This window comes from Pelmatolapia mariae, linkage group LG12 (assembly GCF_036321145.2).
Source record: "Pelmatolapia mariae isolate MD_Pm_ZW linkage group LG12, Pm_UMD_F_2, whole genome shotgun sequence".
Lineage (NCBI taxonomy): Eukaryota > Metazoa > Chordata > Actinopteri > Cichliformes > Cichlidae > Pelmatolapia > Pelmatolapia mariae.
The window spans coordinates 35376995-35399249 of record NC_086237.1 but is presented as its reverse complement, the minus strand read 5'-3'; the positions used below and the strand labels follow the sequence as shown (position 1 = coordinate 35399249).

At 38.8% G+C, this 22255-nt stretch overlaps 2 protein-coding genes across 2 annotated transcripts; both read left to right on the top strand.

Moving 5' to 3' along the window:
* Nucleotides 1-244: 244 nt before the first annotated feature.
* vsig10 (V-set and immunoglobulin domain containing 10) lies at nucleotides 245-13530 on the top strand. Its single transcript, XM_063490454.1, has 8 exons — nucleotides 245-296; nucleotides 387-677; nucleotides 3224-3529; nucleotides 6828-7079; nucleotides 11085-11369; nucleotides 11607-11746; nucleotides 13169-13298; nucleotides 13385-13530. Exons 1-8 carry the CDS (start codon nucleotides 245-247, stop codon nucleotides 13477-13479), a joined length of 1551 nt encoding a protein of 516 aa, XP_063346524.1. The 3' UTR covers nucleotides 13480-13530.
* Nucleotides 13531-15270: 1740 nt separating this feature from the next.
* Nucleotides 15271-21923, top strand: wsb2 (WD repeat and SOCS box containing 2). Its single transcript, XM_063489809.1, has 9 exons — nucleotides 15271-15910; nucleotides 16127-16295; nucleotides 17956-18158; nucleotides 18251-18382; nucleotides 18917-19017; nucleotides 20308-20504; nucleotides 20807-20896; nucleotides 20984-21100; nucleotides 21710-21923. The coding sequence occupies exons 1-9, from the start codon at nucleotides 15871-15873 to the stop codon at nucleotides 21921-21923; spliced, it is 1263 nt and encodes a 420-aa protein (XP_063345879.1). The 5' UTR covers nucleotides 15271-15870.
* The last annotated feature ends 332 nt before the right edge of the window (nucleotides 21924-22255 follow it).

Genomic DNA, 22255 nt, shown 5'->3' with positions numbered 1-22255 from the left:
TGTAAACAGAGCACCTCTACCAAATCTTGGTGAAGGCTAAGAGAAGGACAGAAGTCGGATCATGTCAGACCGCTGCCATCTGCCGACACTGGGTTCCGTGTGCTGTGGTGTATAATGGGCAGACCGGTGCCCGGTGTGTTGCTGCGTGTCACCGAGGTGCTCCCGCAGGTGGACTAGTCAGACAGGTTTGACCTAGAAGTCGCAACTGTTCACTCATTTCTGAAGGCAATGTAGGAAAGTTATCATGAAGGTAGTAGCAACTTTAGCGCTTCTGCAGTTGTATATTTCTGCAACAGGTGAGTTTGGATCGACTCGGAAAACACAGGTGAGTGTTATAACCCCGCTTCAATCTTTTTTTCTTTTCCTTTCAGCTGATCTCGTTACAGCGAAAGTTTCGGGTAATGTCTCAACCGAAACGGCCCTGTCAGCTTCACCGGGTGACATCGTTGTACTTCCGTGTTACACAGCAGGTAAAGTAACACCGGTAGTAACGACATGGACCAAAAATGGACGGGAAATCGTTACAGGCGGAGATCCCACTCGGCGCCTCATTGTGAACCCTAATGGGAGTTTGAACATCAACGGGACGATGCCTGGAGATGAGGGGAATTACCTGTGCAACTCCACACTACCTGACAACAGCTCCTTCCTGGCACGTGTGCTGCTTCAAGTAACAAGTAAGTGTATGCGCACATTTTGAATAATGAGCTCTTCGTGGTGAGGTAATGTAGGTGTTGCTTGCCTGAATTCTTTGGAACATTTCTAGCAAATGCAAACTGGTTCATCTACATAACATGTGGGCCAGTTCTCGACAGCGGCTGACTTTTGTAGATGGGTCTAAATGTGCTGTGTGTAGTTTGCCAGGCCTTCACTTTGCTGCATGCTTCTCTCAGAGTACTTCCACAGTCCAAAGACATACATACTGTTTACTTGGTGTGTCTAAATTAGCCATAGGTGTGAATGTAAGTGAACATGAATGGTTGTGTGTCTCCATGTGTTTGCCCTGTCATGGACTGCTGACGTGTCAAGGGTGTACCTGGCCTTATGGTCAGTGACAAATGAGACTGGCTCCCGTGCCCCTGTGACCCTGAATTGAGGTTAAGAAGATGGATGGGTCTATTTGTAAAGCGCTTATAGCTACACTTTGTGCACATTTATTAGGGCAGGTGTAGTTTTCAGGATGAATTTTATTATTGAATAGCTACAGTGCTCTTTATCAATCATATCTGTTAAAGTCAAACTTAAATATATTTTCCTAATTCTCTTGTTTGTTTTCATCTGTTAACATCAGAATGATAAACAAAGAACTCAAGTAAAACATTTATTATATTTAAAAAAAAAATCATTTGCCAATATATCCATCCTTGTTTTTAACAACAGTTATAAGACTTCCAAACAGGAAGTCTGTCAGTTTCTTGATCTGTTGACGATCAGCTTTTGTGCCACAGCCTCCAGACACTGTTCAGTGAGGTCTACTATTTTCCTGATCATAAATCACTTGTTTAAGAAAGGGTCACAAGTTCACAATAGGGTTTAGATCAGGTGAGAAGGCGGCAATGGTCATCATTCTTTGATCTTTAAGGTCTTTATCAGCTAACCACTCAGTGGAGTACTGCAATACCTGATCACAGTCTTCTTGAAAAATGCAGACTTTTTCCTCTATCGCTGCTTGAAGAAAGCTTCTAAAAACTGTCAGTAGGCTTGGGTGCTCATTTCGAGTCCATTTTTATCCAAAAAAAAAAAAAGATCCAACTAGGTCACCTTTAAAACATCAGCCCACACCAGTACCCTACCTGCAGGTTCCTGGTGCCTGATTCGAAGTGGAGCTCTGTGTCTATTGCTGGTCCAGCTGTGGCCCGCTCATCTAGTCCATCAAGAGTCACACACATCTCATTGGTCCATAAAAACCTCTAAAAGTCTGTCTTGAGATATTTCTGGGTACTTCTGGGTTCTTTATGTAGGTTGCAGTTATGGACAGCAGTGGTGGATGATTGGTTTCTGGCAGGTCAGCGTTTGATTTGCAGTTAATTAGCAATTAGTTTTTCTCAGCAGGTTTCTTTTGACACTGTTGGCTATTGGCAACAAAACATTTGATGGTTCTATGATCACGCGTCGATGTATTAGAAATTTCAAGAGTGCGACATCATTCAGAAAAGAGAGTAACAGCTGAAGTGTTAAGTAGTAATGGGAGCCAGTTAACATCTGTGCTCTGAAGCTTACTAGATAGAATCATGGTTGGACATCAGGCTACTTGATTATGGTAGAGAATCATCATCATGCTGAGTTTGGCAAATGTAGTTTATTTAATATGATTACTTGTTGAGTTGTTTGGTTTTCCATATCTTTCTGACAAAACACTCCTTCCACAGCCTTATGAGGAGTGAGTTTGGACTTTAAGGAATGGGTGTGTACAAATGTTAAAGACGAGGGGTGTGGTGGAGTTGTAACACAAAGTACAAGAGATTCTCTGTGAAACAGACTGTAACAGTCATTGTTTTATCTTGATTTTCTGGTTTTCATAATTGATTGCAAACCTAAAATCCATATTTAAACTGTACTGCTCTAGGCTAAAATTGAAACTAAGAGTAGAAGGTTTTCTTTCTAATACCAAATGAAACCACTGCAGGACAAGTTTGCTAAAGAGAACCTTGACACTCCACTCTTCTGCCGGGAAGATGTTTTGTGAACAAAGTGAAGCTCAATTATTCAGAAATAACATCCACTTTGTGTGTCTTGGGCACCAGCATGAAAACATCATCCAAAAGGTGAAGTGTGATTGGTTGCTGTTTTTGCTGCTTCTCTCCTGAATAGTTTTGGCGGGCAAAATGTGTTTATCAAGGAATCTTGCAGGATAATTTCAAGGTGTCTGCACCTTTCTACAGCGGGACGTTAAACTGAAATGTGCTACAGAATGACTCGGATCAAAATCTGAAATTAGCTTAAGAGTATTTTTGTTTTATATGCCAAAGACAACCTATGGGCTATATTTTGGTGACTATCAGAACACATTGTATAATAAGACAGACAGATCCACTGAATGTGTTTTTCTTGCTTTTATTGGTTCATAATGACACTTGTTATATTTTCCTCTACAAACATATCTTTAAAGTTTCTTACAGTATTTACTGATCAATAATAAGTTCTTAAAGTTATCTCATAAATTCAGAAGTTACTCTGAGTGAGGTTATACTAAGTTTTAATGCACTGTATGCATTTCTCTCAGGTGGACCAGAAAATGTGTCTACATTCATCAGTCCTGCCACTGCACTGTCCAATGGGACACTTTACACATATCGGGGTTCATCCGTTACTTTAAGGTGCTCCGGCTCCTCTTACCCATCTCAGCACCTGACCTGGGCCTTCAGAGGTGACTCGTCAAGCAACGACTCGCTGGTTTCGGGCTCTGGATCGTCCCTGGAATTCACCATACAAAACATTCAGCCCAGCGCTCAAGGAGTTTACAGCTGCAGGGCCCACAACCCTGTTTCAAATGTGACAGTAAACAGTAGCACGGAGCTGCTAGTGTACTGTAAGTATCATGAACAGGATAATCTGCTGTGACTGTAAGCTTGACAGTGTAAAGTGGGATTCTATGTATGTTTATGTATGTTTGAATCAAAGACTGAGCTTTGGTTTAATGGCAAAGACAATGCAGCAGGGCTGAATACTGTATAACTTTAAGTTTGTTGACATGCAGGCCTGAGTTTTAGTGCTGATATTAATGTGATAATTTTCATATAAACACACCCACTGTTTATGCATTCTCCCCTTTTCATTTAAAAAACACATCCTTCACTTTAGCATGCCTACCTATAAAGTGGTGTCATTATTTAGCAGAGGAAACAAAAGGAAAATCTTGAAGATTGCATGTGACAATTTAGCCAGAGAGTGGAGCTGAAACACTCCTCGGTGCTGTAAGCTCCACCAAAACCTGTTTTCTTATACATTAATGGGTTATATTGCTTAAAAGCAGAAAACATTTCATAATTTAAGTTTTGAATATGTGTTTTAGATACATTTTGGTTATAATTCACTCAGTGGGAATAAAAAAAACTAAATGGCTCTTCAAGTACAACTTGAGGTCAAATCCACAAAAAGAAACTTAGTACAGTGTTTTAGGTTTATAATGAATGTTAGTCAGTAAGCTACAAAACTGTAGACATGTTGAAATGTTTGCACGGAGACATTCCTGGACAGAAAAGCTGAATAAAATATTTAGTTATTCACAGTTTTATCAGTAAAACTGCTAGCTGAGCATTAAAAGATAATCCAGTCCAGTTCAGAGTGGCGTGGGGACTACTTTTTCCCTCTTAACCTCTTGCTGTACTACAAGAGAGAATATGATAGAGGGCAAGCAAGGCTGTGGCGGGAACAAAAAATGCATACTGAGAGATGTTTTGATGGGCTGGAAAAAAGCTGAGTCAGTACCCACCAGCAGCTGAGATGAGGGAAAATGAATGCCAGGAAAGGTCAAAACATGCTATCCAGGCCTCACTGAAAATATTACACTCAAACACTGAATGTAATGATTAATCGTGGCGTAACTGTGGAATGATTTTATCTATGTGGCTTCTGTTACGAGGAAAAAAAATACTATATTATGTGCAGGGTAAGGAGGCTGCGGCGGTTTATTGAGTCACAATACATTGAATTGACTTCCTGAAATGTTTGCACGCAGCTTGTTCCCTGTTTTCGCTGACTTCCTGTAGCTCGCTTTTCAACACGGAAAAATCAAATCCATTTTTACTGAATGTTTGGAAATAATAGGCTTGTTTTATATGTCAGGTAACACTTTGTTTTACAGGTCCAGTATTTTCTTAAAATTTGTTTGAGCACAATTGTTATGTAAATGTGTGGACAGCAGAGACAGAGGTTAACTAATATACGTCCATTTAAGCAAATTATTTCAGCCTTTGCTCGACAGTATGCAAATGTTTACAGGTTTTTATGCTGTGTTTGAAAGAAGAAATTTTCATTAATGAAATCATAATAAATGATTAATTACTCTGCTTTATATGAAGGTTACATAGGATAACTAAACTCACACAGCTTTCTCTCTTCTTCCTACTTATAATTAATACTGAATGAAACAACTGAAGTTTCAGTTCACTTCAGTTCAATTCATTATATAGTGTCAAATCACAACAAAGGTTGCCTCAAGGTGCTTTATATTGTAAGGTAATGTCCCTACAAAAATACAGAGAAAACCCCAACAATCATGTGACCACCTATGAGCAAGCACTTTGGTCACAGTGGGAAGGAAAAACTCCCTTGTGACAGGAAGAAACCTCCTGCAGAAGCAGGCTCAGGGAGGAACGGCCACTCAGATGCTTGAAGTTTCACCAGAACATTTAGTAATTAGTGGAAAATATGGCATCAGAGATGGGTTTCTTCTTTATTCAGCTGCTCCCTTTAGGCGTCTACTTCCATCTTATCCCATCTCTATCATTCTCCTCTGTCACAGCAACCCTCTGCATGTCCTCCTTCACTACTTGCATGAATCTCCTCTGTTTTCTTCCTCTTATCCTCCTGTCTGGCAGCTCCATCTTAAACATCCTTTATCCAGTATATCTGTTCTCATTCTTTGGCAGATATCTAAACTGTCTCAGCCTTGCCTCTCTAACGCTGTGTGCAAACTGCTCAACCTGGGTTAGGGTTAGGGTTAGAGTGTCTGATGTACTCCTTTCTTATCCTGTTCCTCCTGGTCACTCTCAACAACTCTGCCACCTCCAGCTCGACGTCCAGTCTTTTTGTTAGAGCCACTATCTCCATACCATACATCTCATCGGGTCTTACTATTATCTTGTAAATCTTCCCTTTCACTCCTTCTATCACATTCCCCCCCGACACTCGTTTGTACCCACTCCACCCTGCCTACTCTCTCTATTCCCTATCTCGCGCACTGTCCGTTGTTTCGGTTGACCCTAGATCAACCCCAGACATAAGAGTGAAGTATCAAAAGTTAAATTGTTATTCTAAGAAAAGATAAGCTCTCTTAGTACAAAATCATGGATAGATTGAATGTGCAATGGCACTCTAAACACTTTACAGAATTCGTAACAGGATCAGACAGACCAAAAGTGAGCCCATGATCAAATGATCGATACATAAAAACGTGTTAACTGAATGATAGAAGAGCATCACAAGTGCAGAACTTGATAGCTTGTAGTCTCTGAAGCAGCTTTTCAGAACAGAAACAAGCCAACACTTTGTGCTAACACCTCAAAGCTTTTCAAAAACGATTTGAACATCAAAGAACGCTAACTGGCATAGACGTACCACGCAGTGACCTGTGATTAACCCTTTATGGGGGATCTTGAGGCCTGATTAAGCCAAGCATTCCTGGCATAACATTCCCGACATCTTTGGACTTTGATAATGTGGGTTAACACATTCCACAAGTTGCTTCCAACTTGTGGAGCTCATGAAGCTCAAGTGCAGCTTTTGTTAAGGAAAACAAGGCAAACCTAATGCGAGCGGATTCTTAAGCGATGTATGTAATATTGTCATGTGTAACAAAATATTTTTAGTAAATAAAACATTAAAAAACACTTAGGTAAAGGTCTAACAGAAAAATCTCAATTAAAATTTGCTCTTAATTTGAGTTTTGCTTTAAGCAGCTTGAGGTGACTGTTATTGTGATTTGGCTCTATATAAATAAAATGGAACTGAAATGATCTGAATATCCTTTCCTGAACATACAGGAGTGAAGGCGAAATATTTAAATGACAGCATTCATACTGCACAGTTGATTTCTTGCTTTTTTTTCTTGTTTGTTAAGCTCATTACTGATGCTTTTTATTTTTATTTATTTTTCTCCTAATTAGATGTCTCAGACAGACACCCTGAGTGTAAATGGACACTGACACAGAACATCTCTCTAGTCCAGTTCACCTGCACTTGGTTGGAAGTTTATCCCACCCCAAAGCTACGCTGGGATACGGGACCATTCCAGGTGGCGGACAGCCTCAATGTTACGATGAGCCGCTCCACGCTGTCAGACGGGCAGACCGTGAACTGCACAGCCCAGCCCCAGCACCTCGGCCCAGAAAAAGAGAAGTCGTGTTCGTTTATCCTCAGTAAGCTTGTTGTAGGCAAATGAGCCTCTTAACGATCCTGAGATGTGCAACTGCTGAATGTACTTTTGACTTAAGAAGCCACAGTGACACTCGGTGCTGTCAATCACTGTTTATAGTTCTGACATCACATTTATGTCATGGTTGAGCTTCTGTGCAGGTAGTGTATTTGATTACTCAGAATCACAATAGTTTATTATTCTCAGGGAGGAAGTTACTTTGTGACAATAAAAAAAGGCCACTCAGAGAGCGCAAAAAGTGTGACCTTGACTCAATTTACACCAAAATCAAATCAGCTCAAGCTGTTACTGGTATCTACCATCACACAAAATTTCAACATGATAGCTTGAAAGCTGTGGACACTATAATGCTAACAAACAAACAAACAAATAGAATCAATTACATACTCTCTCCCTTTGGAGGAAGAACAAAAACTATGAAAAAGAATAGTGCATGAAGTACAAATAAAAATAAATAAACACTGTAATATTTAAAAATATACACTCAAAGCAAAATAAAAGTTAAACAATATCACGTGCAACATTTACTAGATGATGACAAGTGAAAATAATTCAGGCATCAGTCTGTAATCACTGATTAGTCATAGGATTCGTCCATAACTTGAACACCATCCTCCTTTCTCACACTGACTTCACAGAGTGAAGCTCCACACCCACAACGTCACCAGGCTTCCAGATCAGTGTGAGCCTGTTGGTGTACACCACCCTCTGCTGCCCCAGCACACCAGTGGATGGCACTGGCCACCACAGACTCCTCAAATTAAAAACAAAAAACAAATTAGTGCAGGTCTACACCCAGATTATTTTGTCTCAAGTTTTTTAAAATTGTAAAATGCAAAATGCATTGTGGGTATTTTGTCAGATGATCTTTCAGTTTAAAAATCCAATTAAATCTGATGAAACAGCTATATGGTACAGCCCTATAAAATTACATGGTTCTTAACAGGAACGTTACCTATAATTTAATAATATTTTCAAAATAAGAGTGTGTGAAAAAAGTCTTAGAAGATATCGCACACAATGTCACTTTTGTCTAACATACAGTTTTTCCTTCAGGGACAGAGTTTCTGTAAAAACGTCACAGTAAACTGAAACCATCCACATGATCAGATATCATGTGACGTATGTGAGAAAAATATGTGCTGCAGGAGTAGGAACTATGTGAGCAATGCATATTTGACTTAGAGAATGATGGCGCCCTCCCTTGAAGCCAACAGGTCAAAAATTTCTGGTCATAATGTGAGAGAGTCACAACCCAGGAAAACTGATTATGTTTAGCATTACTCCGGAAATATGGCTAACATTGCCATACTCGTCATAAATGTAAAAGTCACTTGATTAGGACTAATCCTAATTATTGGGTATTGTTTTTAATATTCATATGAAGTACCATAATATTTATTCGATTAAGCTTTCCAGCCCTGACAAGAATAACACTTAGCAGTGTGCTCATGAGAACACAACGCAGGGCATGTGGGCAGTTAGTGAGTCACCCAGTTGTGTAAAGGTTATCATCACATGAATGCCTTATTCAAACAATGAGTTGATGCAGCAGGATGTGAGTTGCTGTTCTCTTATCAGCCTTTTTCTGTGAATCAGAAACACTGAACAAAAATGACATTTTGTCAAACAAAATGAGTAAAATTCCAAAATATTCTTATTTATTTACAAATTGCAATTGATATTTACTGAACAAACAAAGCAATAGTCCAACCAGTTTGGAGGTCAAGAAAAAGTATGAACAGTGTCAGCTTTAGAGCTGGAGTGATTGGTTGATATATCAAATAGCGCATTTTAGTGTTTTTAAAATGTAAAAAACTAAAATTTAAAAACAAAAAAAGGTGTGGAAAAGTGTCAAAATACTGAAAACACATTTATTTTGAAGTTGGAATTCATCCAAAATACAAACCTTGAGCTTTTGCATGAAAACAACACAGTGATATTATTGCAGTACCAAAACTGTCACCAGAGGGGAAGAAGAAGCTATAAAATTCCACTTCTGAGCTTAGCCATGTAGCAAGTTATTTTGGTGTATTTTTGTCCTCATCAGCCAGCATGACTCATAGAAAGGGACTGTTTGGTCTTAATAACAGACCAAAAACCCCCAAACATATTGTGTTAATTTATCAAATTTTTTTTTTAAAGCAGCATTTTTGTTTTTACTGAAAACATATGATCAGTATGATCATATGCTCTTTTGCTCTCTTGGTAAGAGTTAGATAAGAAGACGAGAAGATCAACAGCTTTCATGTCTGTACAGTATATTTAAGGTTTTTGCAAGTAGACCGCTTATTTCCAGTGTTTATTTATCGATCTTGGCTCAAACCTCAGTAAACCACAAAATGCTAGTTTTGAAAGTAAGGGTTAATTAGAGAGCTGAAATATGCATTTTGTTTTTAAGTGTGGTCAGGCCTGGTTTTTGGTCTTCATTTTCATTTACAGTGTTAATGTTGTGCTGAAATGTTTCCTGGCCACAGCTTGGCGTTTTCTGCTCAGAAATATTTGTCCCCTCTTGATTGTTATTCTTCTTTTTTTGCATATTTGTCACACTTACATGTTTCAGATCAGAAACCCAGGTAAATACAAAGTGCAGCTTTCACTCCTCGGCCGTAAAACGTGGGTGATGTGGACACCCAAGTTTGTGAATGTGATAACTCAAGGATGAAGCTAAAAAGCTATCCAAACTACCTGGCTATTGTGAAAAAGTTGTTAAATCACAAATTAACTTTGATTAACCACTTTTTTTTTTTTTTTTTTTTTTTTTTTTTTGGGAAAGCTGAGTTCAATTTCATTACACAGCCATTCCTCATTGCTGCCAAACCTAAATCACCAAACAGAGCCTGTCTGACATAGTGAAGTAGACTAAAAGATCTTAAAGAGCAACACATCATGTCATGATCCAAAGAAACTCAAGAACAGATGAACCAGTGAACCACAGTTACAGCTATTAAGTGGAAATGGAGAAAACTTGGAAGAGTGGTGAACCTTTCCCAGGAGTGGCTGGCATACCAAAATTACTCAAAGAACACACTGATGACTCAACAGGAAGTTACAAAATAACACAGAACAACATCTAAAGAACTACAAGCCTCACTCGCCTCACTTAGGTTCAGCAGAGGTGTTCATGATTCAACAATAAGAAAGAGAAAGAAATATTCTGTGGACTGATGAGACAAAAGTTTAACTTTCTGCAAGGCTTGTGTCCCATTACATCTTGCATTCATATAAAGGACATCGTACCTGCAGTCAAACATATTGATGGTAGTGCGATGGTGCTTCAGCGGCTAGACAACTTGCTGTAATTAATGGAAGCATGAATTCTGCTACCAGAAAATCGTGAAGAAGAATGTCCAGCCTTGGGTCATACACTGAAGTTCAAGCGTACTCTGATTATGCAGCAGGACAATGATCTGAAACACACCAGCAAGTCCATCTCTGAATGGTTCAGTAAAGGCAAAACTAAGGTTTTTAGACTTAAATCAGATTGAGATGCTTTGGCAAGACCTTAACAAGGCCGTTCATGCTCGATGTGGCTCAATTAAAACTATTGTGGAAAGGAGAGCGGGCCAAAATTCCTCCACAGCAATGCAATCAGTTACAGTTCTTGCATCCAAGGGTAGTACAAACAGTTAGGTTTGGGGAGCGATTACTTTTTCCACATAGGCCAGGTCGGCTTGGAAATTTTTTCTTCCTCTTAATATATGAAATCATTATTTAACAACTGCACTTTTTATTTATTTGGGTTATCTTTGTCTAATATCAAAACTTGTTTGATGATCTGAATTATTTAAGTGTGTCAAATGTGCAAAAAATAGGAATTTGGGAGTAGGGCAAATACTTTTCAAGTAAGATTCCTCATATGCTTTATATCCCACATAAATCAAGTTTTGTAAATGTAGGTACAGTTGACTTTTTAAAAAATATCTGACTGAAATGATAAAGTATCTGATTTTTTTTTTTTTTTTTCCCTCCTCTCTCACTCTGTCAGAGCTTCCCTTCCCCGAAGGCGAACCAATGGTCTCTGCTCTGGAGGCAAGCAACGTAACACTTACATGCACTGAGACCACGTCCAAGCCCCCTGCAATCACCACATGGAGAAAGGGATTACAGCTGGACTACATTGAATCTGGATCAAAATACATCCTGTCTTTGGAAGGCCCGGTCTTCAAGCTGACCATAGTAAACGTCACTAAGGAGGACGAAGGCTTCTATTTCTGCCACAGTGAGAACCCGCTCGGACTACGCGAGCTGGAAGTGGAGCTCACTGTGAAGAGTTGAGTTTTGATTAAGAGGAATATCCTGGCATTAGTGATTTTACAGAATAGTTCATTTGCATGTCTTTACATTTTTTTCAATGTCTGCATGAGATAACGACTAGACATTAAGCAGAGGCGTAAACAGCATGCTAGTCACTACAGGTGTTGACTCCGCCTCTGGAATCCAGATAAACCTGCTGCTCCACCCTTTTTTGTACTTCATGAGCTTCTCCTGTTGCCTTTTTTGGTTTCAGCAGCCTCTTCCGCGTACACAGGAGCGGTCATCGGCATATTTATAGCAGCACTGATTGTGGGGTCAGCTGTCATCATAGCCAAAATTGTCTACAACAGCAGAGACCGGATTTGCCTGGGTAATTTTTTTTTCTTTTCACAAATAAATTTTGCATCAATAATAGCGTCAGCCTCTGATCACATAACAATCCACATGCTGTATCTGCATTTTAAATTCATAGGAACTGTATAAAACATGAAAATCCACTAATACTGATGCCATTCTTTGTGTTTGTGTTTTTGTGTCAATAGGTGGGTTTGGGTGAGTATTTCATATTTGCTTATGTCATATATACTAAATGCTTACTTTAGTTGCTCAGTCCATATAGATTGAGTTAAAGTACTTTATGCACATCTGTGTTGCATTTGAAATGCGTTGTTTTTTTTCCATTTAAAAGCAAGCCACGCATTTTCATAGCCCTTTGAAACTTTTTTCATACTGTATGCTAATTTATCAAGTAGTACCATTATTTTCTAGTAGTTCTTTTTACCCCTCGGCTGTAAAAGGCAGATGGGGTGTTGTGGTCAGACTGCCTGATGGGAAGGTGAGCAGGTCATTTGTACACCCAAGTTTATGAATGTGATAACTCGAGAACGACGCAAAATAGGAGTATCGAGTTCATACCATAGGTGTATCTACTAAAAATTTCAGACAAGTTCCAATCTCAGTGACCTCATTCTCAGGTCAAGGTCAGAGGTCAATCTTGTGATTGTAATAACTCGAGCACGAGGTGATGTAGGATTTTGAAGTTAATACCATAGATGTATCTATTAAAAATCTTGCCATTATTTTCTTTTTAAGTTAGAATACAAGAAATCTAAAATTATGAGCATTTGTGCTTTTACAAATATGGAAGAATCTCAGAGAAAGCACAAAAAGTAAATCCTACCATCTATACATCTTCGGCACCCTTAAGAGTAATTCCACCTCTGAGCAGTAGACAATATCTTGATAGCATGCTCAGCCTGCACACACTTGCTGCTGCTTTTACAAGCTGCTTTGCAACTCACCTCTACTGCAGCTGCTCCATTTCATAGAGCTTCTAACTGATTTTTGCTGTCACTGATGTCTGCCCACACATTTTAGCTTGCACAGAGGGGGTCAAACTCCAGTTTTGTGATTGAAAGTGTGCTCTGCTTCTGGCGCCTCAATCTTGTTTAAAAACAAAATGCTTCTTTAAAACTCTTCACCTTACATGGCAGAACTGCGTAAAACAAGTTCTTCAGCTAAATTATCACAGTTTAGTTGGAGGACTAGCGCATATAAAACTTAATTTGCTAAACTGAAGAATTTTAGCTTGTGGTCTTTATGATGATCATTCACATTAAACACATTTCTCCAAAGGACATTTAGTGGCCAAAAACTCCAAAATGGTGACTTTGGTTTTGGTCAAAGCCATCTCTGGAATGTGGACTGAACAAAACTGTCTAACAAATACTTGGCGAAGATCAGTTTTAAAGATTTAGGCTGCACGTGTGCGCCCCTGTGTCATACTATTCTCACCTCTGCAGGCAAGTGGATGACGACGGTGGAGACGTTCTGAGTCTGGTGGAGTCGGATGACGAACAAGTCTTCCAAGATGCAGTTCCCCGGCTGCCTCCAATAACCAACGGACATCACACAACACTTGTGCAGATACATCGAATCCCATCGAGTAGGACTTCATCACAGCAATTTATACGTTTTCTCATTTCAGTGTAAAAATATTTTGTAATATAAAAACGTCCCTCTTTCATTCAGGTGATCACGAGGATGCAGAAACTGCTGACACAAGTCCACAGCAGCAGGAGGATACCGTACAGACGGAAGAGCCAGCGGAACTTGTAGAATTTTAGGTATTGGGGATTTTTTTTAGAGCAATGTTTAGTTTTAGGTAAATTTACTCCTGAAGAGAATGTGAACCGAATCGGTGGCAGAAACCTTTTTGTCCTTCCTTTCTATTTTTTTTTTTTTTTTAAGATTCTATATTTTTTGTAAATTTATTTTATGATTGATTTTTGTTTATACAGTATGTAAAAATAAATAAATGTAATACAGTAAATGTGTTTGAACAAATATTCTTTGCATGTTTTTATGAGTTTTGTATTTTTAAAGGTGTTCACTATGTACACTATGCAGACCAATATATGTGACTATCTCGATCTAGAATGCAACTCTGCTGCAGAACTTTTTTTTTTTTTTTAAAAATGCAGCAGAGTCAGTTTGTCACTCATCTGGGATTTATGCTACGTGTGAAACAAACTTGACTCACTCACTTAAAAATATTTACACGAGATCTACGTGAGAGGAAAAACTGAAATTAAAAACTCTAAAGGGTTTGACAAAAAATTTGTTGATTTACACAAAATTATTCAATATTATTAGAATGTATTATTAGTGTCCTTTTAATGCAAAAGTACAATTGAGTCTCTCATCCACCTTCTCAGTTTTTATAAAGAAGATTTTACTGGATAATTAATAGTAAAAATAATTCACTGTGTAAAACCATCAAAATCATATAAAAAATGTAATGCTGTTGTGTTTCTTTTAAAGGAGACAGATGGATCATTTGAATGGCACTTTAAATCCAAACGGTCTGCAGGCTTTAATAATGCATTAGGCTGTTAAAGGGAGATCCAGCCTCACACGTAACTGTCTGGAAATAGGTGCTCTGATATATTAATAATTCATGGTACATATTTAAAATGATGTGTACACAGTACAGAGACTTTTTCACTGCTTTTGAGGCAGCTATAATGTTATTCTATGGCTATGATCACATCAAGTTTGTATATTTTTCTTTTACATTAAAACAAACCTTAATAGTCACACATGGACACCAACTGAAGAAGAATTTACCGGTTAGAAAAACAATAGGAGACAACGCGACATGAAATAAACATGTATAAAAAAAAAAGATTAACATTATTGAAAGTTATGGATCATCAGGTATTTAAACTGTTTTCATGCACTTTGTATAGAAAGTTGTTCTGAAAGGGTTTTTTTTTTGTTATTGTACAGATATTTGATACTTGATTTGCAGGACAGAACCAAAAGGGGAAATAAAGGATAAAAATATAAACAAATATTTTGTGAATATTTGTGTACGTCTACAGAAATATTACATTACTGTACTCCTCTATATCAGCGAGAAACATTTTACTCCAGTATAAAATTTGGGTGCAAAATTCTTTCTTTAAAGATTTTTGCACCCAAACACCCAAAAGCGATCACTGTATGCTAAAGAGACTCATTTTCAAAAAGGAATAGTTATTTACAGCCTCCCATTTCTTCCATATTATAATAAATATTGATATATAAAACACAATCTACATGAACAAGAAATAACCCACAAATTGTATTTCTCAATGGCACAAATTAATTCACAAATTTAGTAGAAGTCCCTGATGTTACTAGATCAATACTCATTCCCTGTAATTCAGTTTGAACAATTTTATGTCCTTAAAAAGTCAAAATTATTCAGAGTGATCTCAACTAATAATGATAATATTCTTCAATACAGCGAGAAAAAAACAAGCAAGTAAAGTACAGTAGGCCAAAGTACAGTAGGCCAAAAATAATAATGCATGATGCAAGAGAGCAAAGCTTGCAAATAAACTTCACATGAAGGCTTAGTTTTCACAGCTTTTTCACTTTGTAGTTTTGCACATTTTCTGTTGCTCTGAGTCAGATAAAAAACTAAACATTGTTTATGAATATTTTAGTGAGAAATTTTCATATTAAATGTGAACTTCAACCCAAACAGTTGACCAAAGGTACCAGGGTATTTTCCACTATCATAATAGGGGCGTGTCAGTGTGTGTGTGTGTGTGTGTGTAAGAGAGAGATCCCACTAACAAAAAAAAGTCCCTCCACGTCCCTGAATCACTGACTTTGGGTATAATAAAGCAAACTCTCGTTATAACGAGTGGATACGGTGTAAGGAACAAGCTGGATTGTTGTTTAATCTCATGGGGGGGTGTGGTTTAAGGGTTATAATAAGGTTACGTAATAAAAGGAGACGTGATCACGTTGGGCAATGGTACAAATGAGTCAGATAACAGGAACTCACTGAACATTTCGTTTCTTCTTCTCACGTTATCTCTGACAGACAGCACTCTGTCGCCGAGCCTCTGCTCTCTGGGGACGTACAAAGTGTGAGCTCCTTTAGTTTAAATGCTGCGGTCAACCGGGGAGGACACGTTCAGGAAGTCGGTCACAAAGCGAAGAATGTGAAAAGCGAAAGGATGTGCTCCACGGAAAACAACCCAGAGCTGCAGCCGACATGTAAGTGAATATTTGCGACTGTCGTCCGAGCTCGGTGAGTACGTTGTCATCGCAACGATCAGGAACTAGGCAGCGGTTACTTGGAGATGGCCTTAAACCTCCAGAGGCACCGTATACAACCGAGCAGGGGACGCTGGTGGGTTAAGAGTTGCAAGCGCTGTCAGAGGATGAATGTGCCAAACGTTGATTATGTGGTGTCTTTCTATCCTCCTTCAGCGTCCGACCCGGCTCTTCTCCTGGAGCTGAAGACCAGGCGACCTCCGTCCTTGGTGGAGAGAGCTGGATGTGAAACCTGGAGTGTTGACTTCTCTCCGGATGGAGCTTGGTTCGCCTGGTCCATGGGACACGGGATCGTCTGGGTCGTCGCCTGGCCTCTCGACTCCGAGTAGGTTTTACTGTATATTTAATCCGCACGTGATGCATTCAGGTCGCCCTCGAAGATTCTGGTTTCCGTGTCAGGTGGAAGGTGGTGGTGGCAGGTCCTGCACGGGCTTTTCGAATGATTGATTGATTTTTTTTTTTAATTTGATTAATTGTTGCACAAAGGCGCCCGCAGGCAACAAGAACACTTGATTCGAAATGAATACAGTGACGAAAACACCGGGGACACTCGAGCTCAAGTGCAGCCCTGTTCCTTCTACAGAGGCTACTACACAAAAAGTGTAAACATCTTTTTATATGTGCAGTAACTGTTATGCAAAGTGACGGAATCTTTACTTAGTCTAAAATATATCGGCAAGTCTAATAGTATTAAAAATATATGTAGTAAAACCGAACAATATGTGTCAGTTACTCTACAAAATCTACAAAATAAATAACTGAAGCGTTAAAATAAGTACTATACTCGCATCAAAAAGACGAATAACATAGGTACATTAAAAGTGTACTCGAGTAAAAAGTCCAAACTGCTCTTATACAATGACGCTGGGCTTTGTAAGATTAACAGTGGCATGGGTGGGGTGGGGATGGTGGTGGACAATCAGATTTAACCCCTTGTTTTCTCTTTTAATACACGCCTGTATTTATGTAAGAAATCAAGCCACCTGGGAAAAAGTATTACTTCATGTTCGGCTAGACCGAGTAAACAGTTAAAATGTAACCTTATGATAATAACCTTTGGCTTCTATAACCCGTCTCTCTCTTGCACAACTCCACAATAATTATCACAGTCCATTTCTGCACTGGCTTTTGTATTATAAAGATCCAGTGTTTAGTGTTATGTGTGGTTATGAAAGTTAATCCCAGTATGTCAAAATATCCTCATGCAACTGAGCAGTATTTTGGAAATAAGGCATGAATGCGATTAAAAACTCCAGAAAATAAGCATTAAAAGCAGCTATTGTTTAAAGTAAGACCAGATATAGATTTTAAAAATAGCTTTGAGTAATGTCATTTATTCCTTTTTTCATTTATTTATTTATTAAAAACTAAATTTTTTCTGTATTTAATTTTAAACTTTTGGGTCTTGCTGTTATGCCCTACACCCCCACCCCAACCCCCTACCTCTAAATTAGGCCCCTGAAATTATAGTATTTTTCTGTCTAGTGCCCACAAAGAATTTCCCTTCGGCTCAGCAGTGTTCATTAGTGCCAATTTGTTTGAAAAATGCTCAGCACTGCTGCCAATACCACACAAAATAACAAAACAGTACCGTCTTTTTTTCTTTATATTTTTGCTGCAGTAAAGAATTGTTGCTCCATGACCAATGTTTGAATTTGCCTAAATAATTAAATAAGGCAAAAAATGTGACTTACAACTTTAAATACTCAGTAGATTTTGTTGGTACATTTTATAAAACATATGGAAGGAGGCAGAAGAATGCAAGTGGATGTATTCATTCCAACTATTTTTTTTAGATTAACGTGAAAGAAAAAACGCAAAACATGACTCAAATTTCAGCTCTCAGTTTGCCGTTTAGTTGTTTAGATCTGCTGTGACCAGCAACACTTGAAAGCTGCATCATTAAATCACCAACTCTAGCTTCACACCGCCTACACTGGAGTTTTTTATGGCATCTGCACTCTTGGTGCTCCTCTCACCCACAGAGAAAGTCAAAATGGAGAGACTGACAGAGGAGACAAAAGCTTCAGTTGTGGTCACCCAGTGTGGGGGCTTGCCTTCGGGCCCAGACCTCCGAAATCAAATGCAACAGCGTGTCCAGCTAAAGCACGATCAAAAGGGAAAAACAGCTTGCTTCTGGCCACGGGCTTGGAGAACGGGGTGATCAAAATCTGGAACGTTTTAACAGGTGAGATTTTTCTTTTTCTGTGACTGTTAGTTTTGCTTGGCTGAATTAAATGGATTTTCAAATCGCTCGTTTTTTCTTTTCCTTTCCTTTAGGCAGTGCTGTTTTTGATCTCCACGGCCACGAAGGGGTTGTAAGGGACCTGGTGTTTCCTCAGAATGGGACGCTCACACTCATATCATCCTCTCGGGACAAAACTTTGAGGATATGGGACCTGGCTCATAAAGGTATTTTTCAGATATTTATGAAAAATACCTGTGAGTGGCAGTCACAACTGTCTTATTTTTAAAAAAAATGTTTTGGACAAAATATAATCTATATATTTGGTGCGTCCTTTTTACTTGGGCTTAAATTGTTTTCTTGCAGATAACCTTAGAACTGCAAGACTTTTCAGCTGAATTTTCAAATGTCAAAGTACACCTCGAGCTTGCCTGATCACGCATTTAAAAAACCGTTAAATATTAACTGTCACGTGTCACCAAACAACTCTGGAGGCTTTGCAGACAAGGTCTTAATGACTGAAGCTCTGTCTATTCATTACTTCACCCCTGTTTAATCTTGTGAAACTCGGCTGAAATAAACCTTCTGTTCTAATGTAAGAGGTTAAAGCCAGCAGATGGCTGTGCTTACACATTCAGGAATCAGTCTCCACCACTCCAGGAGCTGAGATGTATTGTCATTTTAGAAAAATAAAGTAAAAATAATGAGGCTTTGTAGTCTCTCGTCTACATTTACGTCCATGTTTTTCCTGTCTGTTTTAGGGAAAAAGGTGCAGGTGCTTTATGGCCATAAAGACTGGATCAGTTCCTGCTGCGTATCATCTGACTGCAGCATGATTGCGTCTGTCGGGAGATTTGACAGGGTGAGGTGTTTCATTGCAAAAGTACCATATTAGGTCATATTATTCAAGTACTGAGCACTGTAAAAGACAACTTAAGTAATTTGTTTGTGCATTTCTGTACTTTTTATGTTTGTGTAAGTAAAACTCAAACACTTGTAAATGCTTAATGTCTCTAAGCTTGCTGAATGTGTCCTTTTGTCCTTCTTTTTATCAGTTTTTAATGAACATTATCTACATGGATTTGTGCGACCCTGTTCATTCAGCTCTGTGTCAAATTTCATGTTGTTTGTCCACAAGTCTAATCAGGAGAATGGCTCAAAGTGTGTGATACAAATTGTCTAAAAGGGCAGCTTTAAATGCAATCCTGCATCACGTTAATTTTTCTAGGACAATGAAATTAGTTTGAAGGTGTATTCAAGTATTTTCCTATTTGAATTCTTGCTCCTAACAAGTTTGTTGATATTAGCTTATGTAAAGTATTTAATCTTCTACAAACTTCAGTTATTTTAGTGGTGTTTTCTTTTGACAGCTACCAGTATTGATGGATATGAGTTGCATACGTCATAGACAAATTATAGGAACCTGAATTAAAGCCTGAATGCTTGGTCTCTCCACTGAGGGTTGCTCTGTTATGCTGTGGGGGTATTTTAGGACATGTTTTGAGTAATCATCTTTATCTGGTGATGAAACAGTTCTGTCCTCATGGGGGTGGTCTCTCACAGGATGGCAATATCACTATCTAAAGGCACTGGTTGGTTTGAGTATGAAAATACATAGACTTATATTTTATGTCTTTAGTCAGCTGACACCAACCCAGTTAAACACCTATAGGAGATATCCATTTTCAGTGAAGTTTATCTGCTAGTGGGTGCTTCTGAATATCTAGTGCAGTGGTGTGACTGTTTTACCTGCTTCTGCTATTAAAATGTTTTTAGGCCATTTAGCATCTTCTAGAAACTTCTGGAGCACCAGGAAGTCTTAACACTCCAGTCAAACTGCCAATTTCACATATTCTCATTTTCAAAGGAAAGCAGACAGCATAACGTTGTGTAATATTAGACTTTAAGAGCATAGTCACTCACTGCTGCGTGGTTCAGGGTTTCCTGCTGACACCAAGCAAGTACATCACTGACAAATTACTAGCTTTTGTAAAAACATTTTTAAGGCATTTCATCGTCTGCAGCAATTAATTACCCCAGGGACAAGCTACTTTGAGCGTCGACTAAACCTACATTAATTTTCCAAATTAAAAACAGCCCTTCCAGCAAGGTATAAAGTCTCATTAACCCTGCATGATTATACTTTGATCAGATGGTGTGTCTGTGGAGTCTACGTTCATATACATTCATCAGGAACCTGACAGGAGGGGCCCACAAGACCGTGTACCTCCTGTCTTCTTGTGACTTCTCTCCTGACGGGGCAATTCTCGCCACTGCAGCCTTCAGCGGCTCCAGTTGGTGGATCGACCTCTGGGACCCATACACAGCAGAGAAGCTGGCCACTCTGGCGTGAGTTTGTACAACTTTGAGGGTTAAAATTGTGCACAAAGACTCCATTTTATGGGTTACATAAGAAGACCACAAATTACTCAAATAAACGGGTTGTTACCACTGAGTTTAAGTACAGAAGCTTAAATCTGCGAACCAAACACAGCCCACACTGTCATTATCTCTGTTTGCGTATGACACGGCCTGTGAAAGTATGTCCTAGTGTCCTTGTCTTTTGCAGTCTGTTTTATATGTATACTATGTGAAACGTCTGACTTTGACTTGGTGCAGTTCAAAGTCATCACTCTTTCTCTTCTGCACAGTGACTACTTTGAAGATTATGGGCAAAACCAAATATCAGCAATACAGTTCTCTCCAAACGGTCTGCACTTGACACTTGTGACAGACGACAGGTCAGTTATCTGAAAATGCTATATTATATAACTTAAATGTTTTACACACTGGACAGATGCTTTCAGACAGATGTGTTGCGTTTGCAGAGCTCTTAGGATTTGGGAGCTGGGGGAGAAAGGGATGGTGATGGAGACGAAAAGAGACAGAGATTCTAATGGACTGTGCTGCAAGTACCATCCACAAGGGGGAGTTGTTGCTACGGGGTAAGGATGCTCTCATTTCAGCATAGATTCACAATATTACAGAGGGTGGTCGATAGACATTATATGCCAAAATTCAGTTTACCCCCCTTCCTAGCTTTATTTTATTTTTTTATAAAGTATATTTATACAGCTAAACTTATCCATGAAATCAGGTTCTCATACCATTCATTTTAGTCAAGAACCCCCCCCCCAGTTATTAAGCTGTTAAATATAATATATTGGTGGGGGGATCAGATATGCAGATCCATCTAGTGCAGTGGCTCCTTTGAAAATACAAAAGCGGCTGAAAGCAATGCAGTGTCTAAAAACTCTGTTCTAATACATAATGTTGGTAAATTACAAGCAACAATTTTGTCTTTTTGAGTACTAATAGTCAAAGCTACATGTCGGTACCATGGTAACATCAATCTTAGGCTTGAGTTAGTACGGAAGTTTGATTCATTTAAAGGTGAAATAGAGACCTGTCTTTACATTATTGACACCGTCTGATTTGCATTAGACGGATTAAATCTACAAGCAAAATTAGGACCATTCCTGAACACACCAGTCTAAAGTATCTTTGTAAAAACTGGCCCCTGAATAAACATGCAAGTGTCTCTCTTCTGGCAGAACCAGAGATGGCCACGTGAGGTTCTGGAGGGCACCCAGTGCGGTGCCCAGCTTGTGCCACCTGTGTCGATCTATCCTGCGCCACTCTATCTCCACGCACCAGATTGAGGCGCTGCCCCTCCCCAAGAGGATCCTCGAGTACCTCACCTACAAAAACATCCCCGAACGCCTCAAGTCCTGCTGCTCCTCAGATGAAGAGGAGTGGGAAAGTTAAATAGGAACTTTAAAAACAAATAACTGACATTTTCAGCGACTAACTATGATCCTAAAAACGCCTTGTATTTTCTGATAACAAATGCTTTGAAAGCTTGATGAAGCAGATTAAGCATATTTTAAGATACTTTAGATGCAACATTCCTGCACTAAGATTTCATTTATTGCACTACTGCGGTACTACAAAGCATACATTCAGTGTTCACATTGTTGACTTGAATAACAGTTTTATACTATTAATTTATTGTGTAAATATCAGATATATATAATTTCTAATTCCTGTGTTTACCATTATATGCACTGCTAATGTACTGGCACATTAATATTACAGCA